This window comes from Rana temporaria, chromosome 1 (genome assembly GCF_905171775.1).
Source record: "Rana temporaria chromosome 1, aRanTem1.1, whole genome shotgun sequence".
NCBI classification, from domain to species: Eukaryota; Metazoa; Chordata; class Amphibia; order Anura; family Ranidae; genus Rana; species Rana temporaria.
Window position 1 is genome coordinate 309,968,521 of NC_053489.1, and position 13,444 is coordinate 309,981,964.

The window sequence follows — 13,444 nt, forward strand, 5'->3', positions numbered from 1 at the left end:
TATTTAAAAGGGTTTACCAATATAGTACAACGTATTAAACTTGTGCCATTAGAAATATTGAGGCTGCCATGGTGATCCAATCACTTCCATACTTTGAGTCATTGACCCAGGGCATACAAATCAAGAGTTTTGATATTGATCTGACCTTAAAACTGATGTTCAGCAAGTTATATATTAATGTTGTCCTGCTTTTTGCAAATCAAACCTAGTGACAACATTTTTAGCCTATGTAAAGTGTTGGTTCTATGCAGCAACTGGACCTGTCCCGGGCCTTAAAATCTTTTTTATATAATTATAACAGAAAGTAATTACAAACATGACAGGCTCATGAGATGTTCTCATGTACTGGGGTGTAATAGGGTGTGATCTAAACTTTGGACTTTTCACTATTGTTATTACAGTTACTGTACTGCGGTCATGAAAAACAATAATCTGCAAGTTCCTCCAAAAATGATGTTAGTTTTGCAACAATTTATCCTGGCTCAGAATGTGTGACCATGGGATGAACAATGTGGTCATTTACTTGCCAGATTCTAAAATCCAATGAATTCTCATATCTTTGTATCTCTGTACCCCACCATGCTATAAGTTGTTACTGATTTTTGCTTGGAAAAGTCACAACCACTAGCTGTCTGGGGCAATTTAGTAATTTTTCACATACAAGTAAAACATTTTCATATATTTTTTTTTTTTTTTGCTAGAAACAAAAAATGACATGTTCAAAAGACTAATTATGCCTCCTGGGAAATACCTTGGGGTGTGTGCTTTCCAAAATGTGTTTTTTGTATATCTTTTCACTGCCCTGGTGCTCCAGGACCTTAAAAATGTGATAGGTAGTCAGGAAATTAGAACTGTAATTTATGAGCCTTGAAAGCCCAAAAGCACTCCTTGGATTAATGGAACCCTATATGAATCTAGGCTGTGAAAAAGTCTCACAAATGTGGTACCTCTTTTTTGGGAGGGGTAGCAGAATGTGTTTTGGACTGTAGTTGCAAGTATGTCTATGATGTGTGTGAGAAATAACTTTATAAATGTACTGTAGTTTTTAGACTCTATAACTTTCATACAGACTAAATGAAATACACAGATTGGGGGTATTTTTTTTACCAAAGAGACTAATAATAATAATCATTTATTTAGCAAAAAATAAATAAAAAAGTAGTGATTAAATACCACCAAAAGAAAGCTGTCAAAAAATGATTTAAAAAAAATCATTTGAGTACAGTGTTGGATGTCTGAGTAATTGTCATTCAAAGTGTGACAGCACTGAAATCTGAAAATTGGCCTTGGCAGGAAGGGAGGGAAAGTGTCCTGTATTGAACTGGTTAATAATTAAATGAATAGGGTTCAACCTCACCTTTGTGAACCCAATATAAAATTCAGTATGAAACGTTACACTTTTTAGCTACATACAGTATATGATTTGCTCACTTGTGCCTTTGCCATTTCTTACTCTTAATTTTCCTTTTGCATAAGCAGAAATATGGGTCCAGTAATGACCCAATATAAACACTACTGATGTCCTAGAGCAGTGGTTCTCAACCGTGCTAGTTCCGTGACCCCTTGATAAAACTTCCCAAGTTGTGGGGACCCCTAACAGTAAAAAATTTCGTAGCGTGGGTTGTCAGCACCCAAGGCAAGAACAAGTAATTTGCACCCCTAACCCTTACATTTGTGAAGTATTAAAACCCCTTATGATACATTTTAGTATGTACCACTCTTTGTTCTCCTTTCTTTCCCCTTTTATCCCTCTATCCTAATTTCTTCTTCTTCTCCCCCCCCCATCCCTCAATCTAGCTGTCTTTCTTGCTCTTTCTCTTAATCTTTCTCTCCCTTTTTATTTGTTGTTCCCCCTCTTTTTCTTTCCTTTCCACGTAATCTCTATTTTTATTCCTTCCCTTACTCCTTGGGGTGGGAGAGTTGGGGTGAGTGGTACTGCTGGTGAGAGAGTTGGGATGAGTGGCAGTGCTGGTGGGAGATTTGGGATGAGTGGCAGTGCTGGTGGGAGATTTGGGATGAGTGGCAGTGCTGGTGGGAGAGTTCTGATCAGCCAACATAGGTGCTCTTGATCAAGGTCATTTTCTGATCTGAGAACTGTAGTGGGGACTTTTAATGGGAACTATAATCACAGATAGTGTTACTCACTATGTCTCCCACTTCACATTCCTCACCAGTCAGCTGACCTAAAGTCTCTGCCCTCCCAGCCATGTTGTGAACTGAATGGGTGGCTGCAAAGAGGCTGAGTGGGCGGCTGTGGGCTCCAGGGACAGCCCTGCTGGGTGGCTGCAAAAAAGGTGCAGGCTTCAGGAACAACCCAGAATTTGGTGACCCCTGGCAAATCATCATTTGACCCCCGAGGGGGTCCCGACCCCCAGGTTAAGAACCACTGTCCTAGAGAAAACAACCCTGCATTCAAATTGGATAAGAATGTTTTTAGCTAGTAATCCACAGTTTGATATCCTTATCCGGAGGATGCCATTTGAAATAATGCTTATGCCCTGTGCACACGATCGGTTCGTCTGATGAAAACGGACCGATGGACTGTTTTCATTGGACGAACCGATCGTGTGTGGGCCCCATCAGTTTTTTTCCCATTGGTGAAAAAAAATAGAACCTGTTTTAAAATTTCCGTATGGTTAAAAAAATCGATAGAAAAAAACGATCGTCTGTGGGGAAATTCATCGGTCAAAAATACATGCTCAGAATCAAGTCTAAGCATGCTTGGAAGCATTGAACTTAATTTTTCTCTGCACGTCGTTGTGTTTTACATCACCGCGTTGGACACGATCGGATTTTTAACCAATGGTGTATAGGCAAGACTGATGAAAGTCAGCTTCATCGGATATCTGATGAAAAAATACATTGTTTTGTTTTCATCAGACGAACCGATCGTGTGTACAGGGCATTAGTGTAAGTTTCCTAGCCAAATAAGAAATTAACATGATTCTACCACTTACTTTTCTTGAAAAAGACTGCATCTTCATCAGTCGGAACCTTCTTTACAAAACTGAGGGTGATATTGTCCCCTATACTTCCAGTGACTGTTAATGATGTTGGGATAAATGAAGCTGCAAAATAAGCAAAACAGTCATATTAAATCAAAATTCCAGACAAACAGCTAAATGCAGAGATGAAATACATATAAAGCAGCCAAAGGATTTGTATTTCTGTCCTTTATTTCCTGGGATTTTCACAGCTCTGCCACACCACGCAGCCCTGTCTGGCAGGCCAGGAGACCAAATATTTCTCTGCAGTAGTTCAGTAACACTTACAGGTTTATTGTACGGGGAACAAGACTACTGTACAATAGACTACAAGAGGTTGATACCAAACAAATTTAGGAACTTACACGGCCTGCATTTAAAAACACATGTGAAGTGTATGTAAGGCCAAAGCTTTTTTGTAAAGTACAACAGTCTAAACTAGTACAAAATTAAGCACTGTGTAACGCAGATGTCTTAGAAAGTAATTAAAAAACATCCTTCATGTAGCACCCTTGTCCTAAACAGTGCTGCTAGCAAATTTAGCTGTGCTAGGTGGTAGCTAGCCTGGCTAATTTATAGTCTATTGATCAATTTGGTTTCTCCTAAGCCAGGTGTTAACTGTAATATTTCCCTTTTGTCAATAGATGGCACTGTTACCTTTGGCATCAGTGTGATGAAATATAGTGGATTCAGGTTATGAGTGTATATACTTCTGTCAGCCAATCAGCAGGAGTTTATTTGGCTGCCAAGGACGTTAGGATAAGGTATTTTTTTCAGAGAAGGCCATGTAGTCGGGGGTTCTGTCCACCCGGGCTGTGGCCTTGGTGGATGTGTGTGGAGCAGCAGAGGAGGTGTAGGCCTGAAGCCTGGGGCCTTGCCACGTATGTCAGGGGCTCTGTCGAAGAGAGCCTGGTCGTTGCAGGGAAGCATGCCAGAGGGTTAACCACTCTTGTTGCTCAGAGGCATGTGACGGTCATTTTTTTTTTACCTGCCATCCAAGTTGTTGAGCGGGGGGGATATTGCCGCCAATCGGACGACATTACAGTCGATAAGGGGGGGCCCGAACACCTGACAATACAGCAGATAAGTGGAGGGGGAGGGGACTGCCATCGACTGCCCGACATTGCAGTTATTATTAGTGGATAAGCTGGGGGGGGGGGCTCAGGGTGATATCTTCTTACCTCCTCCTTCCGTGCTGCCTCTACTGGCATCTCTTCATGTGTGGGAACATTTCCTCTATCGCGGGACTGTGGGAAAAAAGTGTCTATGCAGGACAGTCCCGCAGAATCCATGCGGGTTGGAAGGTATGCATGTGTAAAGGGATGGAGTTCTGAAGGAGTACCAGAGGAGACTCTTCATCAGCCGGGGACTGTGAAGTGGCTGGGAAAGCTTCAGGAGAGACTCATCCAAGGAATCCAGTGAGTAGCTGTGAGTTAAAGGGTCACTAAAGGATTTTTTTTTTTTAGCTAAATAGCTTCCTTTACCTTACTGCAGTACTGGTTTCATGTCCTCATTGCTCGTTTTTGCTTTGATGTTGCTGTAAAACTGCTCTGATCTCCACACTTCCTGGTTGTCTGGCTCCTTATAACCATCATTCTGGGAGCTTTTCACGATGGTCTAAGCTGTCATTACTGTGTGTCTAAAACTTAACAGAACCAATCAGATTCATTTTAAAACAAAACACTGCCCTGGATTTGTTTGTTTTTGTTCTGTGGGTCTCTTTACTTCACATAAACATGAAACCAGTTTAAAAACGAAAGTGAAACTACAGGCACATTATATGATTGAATTTAATCTATTTTTAATCATTTTTAAAAGGAATCAGTTAACTTTTATGTCTCTATACCCTGTAAACAGTGATTTCAGCAAATTTTTTTTTTCCTTTAGTGATCCTTTAAGCTTGAGGAATCCAGCTGTGAGCTGAGCTTGTTGCTATAGGAGACAGCAGTTGCTACGAAATACAGACTGCGGAATTCAGCTTAAAGGCCCTTTTTCTGTATAGCTGTCTGCCTAGTTCTATTTTTGTCTAAGGAGTCTACCAATTTGCTATTGCATTTGTCTAAGGGTGTCCTGCGCTCTACCCCTCTCTCCCACTGTTTCTGTTAAGAGAAATCAAATCTCTTTTGTTCATTTTTAAAAGTGACTGGCGCCCATCTTTTTACCTTGCACATCATGCCTGGGAACCTGCACCCCGAGGAGGAATGTCAGCCCTTCCAGCCACTGAGGGTTACCACCAGGCCCTTGGGGGTTGGGAGGGGAGGGCACTACATTTACCTTTTCTGACTGAGCCAAATCATCATTCGTTTGTGTCTCCAAATCATGCTGCCAATAAGTCTGTTGTTTTTCAACAGAATAAGCTGTCCTGCAGAGCTAGTAGTTAGAAGGTTGAGACAAACTACTTATCACTGACCGGGGGGCTTAAAATTATCATCTTTTATTTATTTAGATAAAACCTTTATCCCAAAAGGAAAAAAAACTGTTTCTGTAACTGCTTATATAAGTATTATCTGGAGTTTGGATTACATTTGTTAGTGTATCTAAATCTGCTAGTGTATCTAACACTCCCTTTTCTCCCAGACTGGCAATGGTTCTGTTTAACGCCTCATGCACACTGGACGTTATAAAATCGCGATAGTGTTAGCTGTAGAAAGCTGCAGCTGTAGAATGAGTTTTGCAGCATTCTTGCAGTAGTGTTTTTCAGCGTTTTGTTTTTTAGCTGTAGTGTTTGTAGTTTTTTAAGCTTTTTTTTTTTTTTAGCAAAACCCTACTCCCATAAAAGCTTATGGCTCAGAAACACTGATAAACAGCTGAAAAACGTCTCTTAAAACCCACTAGTTCTGTGTTTTTTTCCAGCCAGAAAATGCCCCACTTGGTCCTTATACTAGTGCCAGTGGCTGGCCCTGTTCGCACCTGTACACAGTTTAGCAGGGCCAGCGCCACCATCAGGCATCCACCTTAGAGCGCCCAGCTAGGGGCGCGGTAAAATGGCACTTGGCCAGGACTGAATTAATAAAGGATGCTCATGGAGCTGCAGGGTACTGCACGAGGGCCCAGGGCCAATAGGGACCTACTCATGGAGCTGGAGGGTCCTGGTCTGGTGAAAGCTGGTGTGAGGAGTCGGACAGCGAAGGAGAGCAGCAAGACCTCCAAAGGTGCCAGGAACAGTGGGCATAGCGTACCTGGTGCCTCCCAGAGCCTGGAACCCCTGGACTCCTTAAACTTTCTCACTGCTCCCAGACTGACCGGGGGTTCGAAGAACAAGGAAAGGCGGGAAATGCAGGCAGCCAGGGGCCGCTCCATGTCACATCATAGATCGGTGGAAGGAACAGAGCATCTCCTGTCCTCACCCAGAATGAAAATGGGTCTTGCCAGCTGCTGGCCATCATGGATATCCTAAGGTACCGTACTGAGCATTACACACACCATTGGGACATAGGGGCACTAGAGGGACTGCAGAAAGGGCTTGAGGTCTCTCTTTCTGACCCCCCTATCTCTCTCTCACCTCATCTCTCTGTCACCCCCTCTCCCACTTTCACCTCCTTTTCTCTCTCCCCCCCCCCATCGCCCCTCTCTCTTACCCCCCTCTCTCTCTCTGTCTCCTCCTCCCTCTCTCACCCCCATTACCCCTCTCTCTCACCCCCTCTATTTCTCTGTCATCCTTCTGTCTTTCTCACCCCCTCTCTCTCTCTGTCACCCCTCTTGTGCCATGTATGCAGTCTCTGACAGGCTCTTGTGCCATGTATGCAATCTCTGACAGGCTCTTGTACCATGTATGCAGTCTCTGACAGTTTCTTGTGCCATGTATGCAATCTCTGACAGTCTCTTGTACTATGTATGCAGTCTCTGAAGACTATTGTGCCATGTATGCAGTCTCTGATCGTCTCTTGGGTTATGTATGCAGTCTTAGATAATCTCCTGTGCCATGTATGCAGTCTTGAAACCAGTGGCGTAACTAGAGACTTCAGGGCCCCGGTGCAAGAAATCATGAACTCTGTTTCTGATTTCACTTAAGGGGGGGGGGGGGGGTCTACGGCGACAGTGATGGTGCCATCCTCTCCCACCACCACCTGTGCCTCTTACTGATCCCACCCCCCCACCACTGATCTCATCCCTACCTCTGTTGTAGAAGTAATAGGGGGATAGGGATGAGATCAGTGGTGGGATGAGATCAGTAAGAGGCACGAGTGGTGGTGGGAGAGGATGGAACCTCCACTGCCACCACAGCCACCCCTCCTCAAGTACCACCGCTGCCACCTCCCTCAAGTATCACCGCTTCCACCCCCCCTCAAGTACCAGCGGTACTTGGCTGCGGCGGCAGTGTTGGTGCCATCCTCTCCCACCACCACCCGTGCCTTTTAGGGATCCCATCCCCCCACCACTGATTTCATTCCTATCGCCCCTATCACCTCTGTTGTAGAAGTAATAGGGGGATAGAGATAAGATCAGTGGTGGGGGGATGGGATCAGTTAGAGGCACAGGTGGTGGTGGGAGAGGGTGGCACCACCACTGCCAACCCCCCTCAAGTACCACCACTGCCAACTCCATCAAGTATCACCGCTACCATGTATCACCGCTACCACCCCCTCAAGTACCACTGCAGCCACCCCCCTCAAGTACCAGTGGTGGTACTTGATGGGGGGTGGTAGCGGTGGTACTTGAGGGGTGTGGCAGCGTTGGTACTTGAGGGGGGTGCAGCTGTGGTACTTGAGGGGGTGGCAGCAGTGGTACTTTAGGGGGGGTGGCTGCAGTGCTACTTGAGGGGGGTGGCTGCGGTGCTACTTGAGGGGGGGTGGATGCGTTGCTATTTGAGGGGGGGTGGCTGCGGTGCCATCCTCTCCCACCACCACCTGTGCCTCTTACTGATCCCAGGCATCCCCCCACCACTGATCTCATCCCTATACCCCCCATCACCTCTGTTGTAGAAGTATTGGGGGGATAGGTATGAGATCAGTGGTGGGGGGATGGGATCAGTAAGGAGGCACAGGTGGTGAAGGTTGGCATCGATTGCTGAGCTCTGCCTCTGTCACTTAATTGACTTACCGTCAGTCAATGAATCAATCGATTCCCCGGTAATTCCTATTGACTTCTGTTCTGTCACAGGTCTGACCTTCACCGTGCCTTCTTCTCCCGCCAGGATGCCTTGCCTCACATGGGAGCCGGGTAGGTACACGAAGCCACAGAGGTGAAAGCTCCTCCCCCGCCATCTCTCATTTGTTGTCAGGGTCCGCCCTGCCTCGCCTCCCTACATCTCTGTGTGCTATCTCAGTGCCTCTGCATTCTCTCTATGTATAAGCCAACAGAACACACTGACAGTCAGGCAGACGTCTCACACAGACGGGTGGCGGGCCCCCCAGACTTGGCGGAATTACAGGGCACAGTCTCAACTGCGACTGTCGCGACCCTGATAATTCCGCCACAGTGACTGTGCCATCAAACGCAGCCAGGGGGTGGCTGGAGAGAGGGGGGCGCACCGCTACTAACACATACATGCACACTCACATACATACATATTTACATGCACACACACATGGCATGCACACTCACTTACACACATATACACAGGCACATGAGCACACACACATGAACACACACACACACATGAACACACACACACATGAACACACACACATGAGCACACACACATGAGCACACACACACATTCGCACACACACACACACACATTCGCACACACACATGAGCACACACACATGAGCACACACACATGAGCACACACACACACATGAACACATACACATGCAAACACACACACATGAACACATACACATGCAAACACACACACATGAACACACACACATGAACACATACACACATGAACACATACACATGCAAACACGCACACATGAACACACACACATGAACACATACACATGCAAACACACACACATGAACACACACACATGAACACATACACATGCAAACACACACACACACAGTAGATAAAAAACGGCAGTCTTTTACCTTAGCACTGGCAGCTCTTCCTGCCGGGTACTGCACTGTAGGGGGAGACAAACAGCACACACTTTCGCTTTCACTTTGTAATAAATGTGATGAGCTCCCCGCACAGGGCCGATTACAGTTCGGCTTGGGATCGGGGAGCTCATCTCCGCTCCTCCAAAGCACTGTATACAGGGGGCCCGGTCGCCATGGCGACCTCAGCGACCCCTATAATTCCACCACTGCTTGAAACATCTCTTGTGCCATGTATGCAGTCTCTGACAGTCACTTGGGCCATGTATGCAGTCTCTGTTCATCTCTTGTGCCATGTATGCAGTCTTGGATTATCTCCTGTGCCATGTATGCAGTCTTGGATCATCTCTTGTGCCATGTATGCAGTCTCTGACAGTCACTTGGGCCATGTATACAGTCTCTGATCATCTCTTGTGCCATGTATGCAGTCTTGGATCATCTCTTGTGCCATGTATGCAGTCTGACAGTCTCGTTAGCCCCTTCTTTATGAAAAATATTAAGGTTGACGTATTGAGCAAATAAGCTGTTTACTTTACAAGTGAATTTACCCTAGATTTTAGTGAATGTGTGTAATTTCCATTTGCATGTGGTGAAATATCTCTTTGCAAAGAATACCCAATCACATGCAAGGAAAATGCAAAAAATAATAAAGCATTTTTACATGCACGTGATGGGATGATAGAACTCAGTTTAGCTTCACCCCATTCGCTAGGCTCCTGGGAAAATTCTCTTGCAAAATGAAGCTTCCCTTGCAAAGTGAACAGTCTATTTGTTTTAGAACTTCTGCCTAGCAGCACTAGGGTCGTCTATTCAAACCCCAACCACAGCACTACCTACCTGGAGTTTTGCATGTTCTCCCTGTGCCTGTGCGGGTTTCCTCCAGGTACTCCGGTTTTCTCCCATACTCCAAATACATGCTGGTAGGTTAACTGGCTGCTGTCTAAATTGGCCCTAGTATATGTATGTATGAATGTGAGTTAGGGACCTTTAGATTGTAAGCTCTTTGATGGCAGGGACTGATGTGAATGTACAATAGATATGTAAGTGCTACGTAAATTGTCAGCACTATATAAGTACCTATAATAAATAAATAATAATCCCATCATTCCATAATGCACCTACTCTGAAGTGTATTGGTTGAATATGACTTTGAAGTTTCCCTGTCATGAGAGTAAAAAGGCAATTTCCTTTAAAAAAAAAAAAATAACATTCAACACATAGGCAAACTTTTACCATGTAAATTGAATGCTTTGATGAGAATGATAATAAAGCTCCAATAATCGCGTGATAAATTTGCAGACACAGTTAAAATAAATCATCTACAGCAGCTTAGTGAATTCCCCTGGTTTGATTTACTGCTCCTCATGTATGTGAGAAGGGTGATGGTGTTAGTTCTGTCAATAAAGTTTAATCTTCCTTTCTAAGTATCTTCTCTTGTAATTGACTTTCTTACAGCAGTATTTCATTGCCTGTATTGATTGCACTGAGGCCTCGTACACACGACCGAGTTTCTCTGCAAAAACCAGCAAGAAACTTGCTGGGAGATATTTTTTTGCCGAGGAAACCGGTCGTGTGTACATTTTCGTCGAGGATACTATCGAGAAACTCAACGAGCCAAAAAGAGAGCAAGTTCTCTATTTCCTCTACGGGAATGGAGAAACTTGCCTTGTCGAGTTCCTCGACAGCCTAACAAGGAACTTGTTTGTGTGTACGAGGCTTGACACACAAACAAGTATTTGAGGAAAGAACTATAAATCTTTTAATGAAATAAGATGCTGAAATAATTATTATCAAGAAAAAAAATATATACAAAAGTAACACAAAAATGACTTTCATGGAAACCTACTGAACATAAATGATAAATCCAATTTATACCTCTTTTCCACTTTTGCAGCCAAATTGGGATAACACCTTCTTAAAATGTTATCATTTACATAGCGAACTTAAAGTGGTTCTAATGTCTCTGCATTAAGCTAAAACACTGGCTCCACAATTTCTTGTCACATGAAAAGATAAAATAAAATATTTACAAAAATGTGAGGGGTGTACTCACTTTTGTGAGATACTGTACATGATTCCGCTGTAGGGGGAGCGCATACGCCGCCTGTGGGCCTTTTCTGCTTTAACTACTCACAGCAGAATCCAATCTGCGGGTGACAGGCACTCAATGTCCTCCGGCACCTGCCAATTGTTGGTAAACAACAGAGAACGGTAATCTGCCTATGTAAACAAGGCAGATTGCCGTTCTGACAGGTGGGAAGAAATGGATTCTGTAATCCATTTATTCCCCTAGTAAAAACAACACACAGTGTACACAAAAACACTGGCTAGGCGCATAGTTAACCCTTTGATTGCCCTAGATGTTTAACTCTTTTCCAGCCAGTGTCATTAGTACAGTGCATATTTTTAGAACTGATCACTCTATTAGTGTCACTGGTTTCCACATTCCCGTCATTACTAGCATTAAAAAAAAACAAAAAATTGAGAATTATTAAAACGTTTTTTTTTTGGTATGCTGTGTGGGTGGAAACACCAAAAAAAACATATAGAGGTTTTTTTTTTCAAATTTTGCCCGAAAAAGCAGAAATACAATTTAATAAAAACTGACAGATCAGGCAATGATGTGGTTACAGTGCATTTTACCTTGTGCTGACATCTTCATCGTCCGTATCCTGGTTACTGTATCTCGAAATTTCCATTCACAGTAATATGCTCCAATAGCCTCACTGGTCTTTTCTTTTTTCCATAACACCCTTTTGACAGCTCGTGTGTCATCCTGAGTAACATCCAATGGATCCCGCAGCGTATTTGCAATGGCATCAAAGTCTCTAACAATAGAGATGGTCTCCGGGGTACTCCATGGAGGTGCAATACAGATCATAGATGTGTTCGAATTGGAAATTAAGGGAAGTAAATTCACCAGAATCAGGTCTCTTACAGCTTCCACTCTATCTAAAAACCAGATCACATTGTAGGTTTCTGTTATTACATAGATTCATGAAACATACATTATTATTTAAGAAATTGCTTTACATTGCAATGAAACTCTAGCCAACCCCCCCCCCCCTCCTCCCCCAGATATTTGAATTCTTCCCACACTACTCTAGGAAAAGATGTTCAGTTTTTACTGTTTAACATAGAACTTTTGTCAGTAAATTAAATCCTGATAAATGACTTTAGGCTGGCTCATTTAGCAGGTATAGCTAGTTAAAACATTAAAAATAAGTGCCTATACTGTTTAAAATCCAGTAATGCCCTGTCTCACCCTGCTCTGCACATGCTCAGTTGCTTTCTATACTGGCTACTTTGCATACATACAGAACCACTAGAGGTCGACCAGCTGACAGCTTTAAGATTTACCGTTGCTGATGGGGGAAGAAAGCAACAGGAGTGACACAGCCTGTGCAGAGGGAACACAAATTAGGGAGAGAGAAATTAAAAGCAGGAGAGGTGACAGGACAAACTCTTCTGCCAGGGAGACACAAAGAAGTTAAAATTACATTGATACGGCCTTATCTTATCACCATGCCATTCTCTCCTTCTCCCACATAGGCAGCCTCTGAACTTCAGCACTGTAAAGCTTATGTCAGCATTCCTCTCTAACTGAGCCAAGACATACAATCAAGGGTGGAAATGTACTGAAGAAAGTGACATAAAGTTTTTGAGACTGAGGAGAGGAGGAGAGTTTCCAGCAAGGAAGTCAATGCTCTGGGCTTCAACAAAATGGCAGCCTTCAGCAAGAAGAAACAGGAGTAATTATTATTTAGGTACTTATATAGTGCCGCCAATTAAATATTCAGTACACACAACTTTTGGTAGCATAGTTATTAATTGGGAATGTTGGTTCTTTTGTTAAAGAACAATAATTGTTATCAAACTGTTATATTGATGCATAATAGAACATCAAAGCTACAAAGCTTCCTTCCATGAGTAGTACCATATTCACTTTGAATGAAGAGTACAGCCAATATACTCCCTAGAGCATAACTTCATCCAAAATGGGTTTGTTTTGGATAGAGCAGCGATTCTCAAAGTTTTTACCCAGAGGAACCCCTAAAATAAATTTCATGTCTTGGGGAACCCTTATTAAAATCAATTTTTGGGGGTCAATGGAAAATAAGTCTCTTACATTGATGGCTAGTAAAAAGAAAGAAAGCCTTGCAGACAGCTAAAAAGATAATTGGTGTCTTGGAGCTAATTTTACCAAGTGGCATTTCCCTGGAACTTCCATTTGATGCTAACACCATCAAATGGGAGGCCAATCAGCCACAGCTCAAGGAACACCTAGCTAACACTTTGAGGAACCCTAGGATTTCATGGAACCCTGTTAAGAATGGCTGGGTTATGCCCTGTACACACGATCGGAATTTCCGTTGGGATAAAATCCAATGGAATTTTCCGTCGGAATTCCGTTCAAGCTGTATTGCATACACACTGTCAGACCAAATTTCTGACCGTCCTAAATGCGGTGA

General features: G+C 43.6%; 1 protein-coding gene across 1 annotated transcript in view; it reads right to left on the bottom strand.

The window, feature by feature from the left end:
* Positions 1-13,444, bottom strand: part of TEK (TEK receptor tyrosine kinase) — a 153,104-nt gene that overhangs the window by 69,494 nt on the left and 70,166 nt on the right. The window contains exons 2-3 of the mRNA XM_040358613.1: positions 11,616-11,924; positions 2,958-3,068 (exon numbers count right to left, since the gene is read on the bottom strand). Of these exons, the coding sequence (XP_040214547.1) occupies positions 2,958-3,068; positions 11,616-11,924 (420 nt within the window). The remainder of the gene's footprint in view (positions 1-2,957; positions 3,069-11,615; positions 11,925-13,444) is intronic.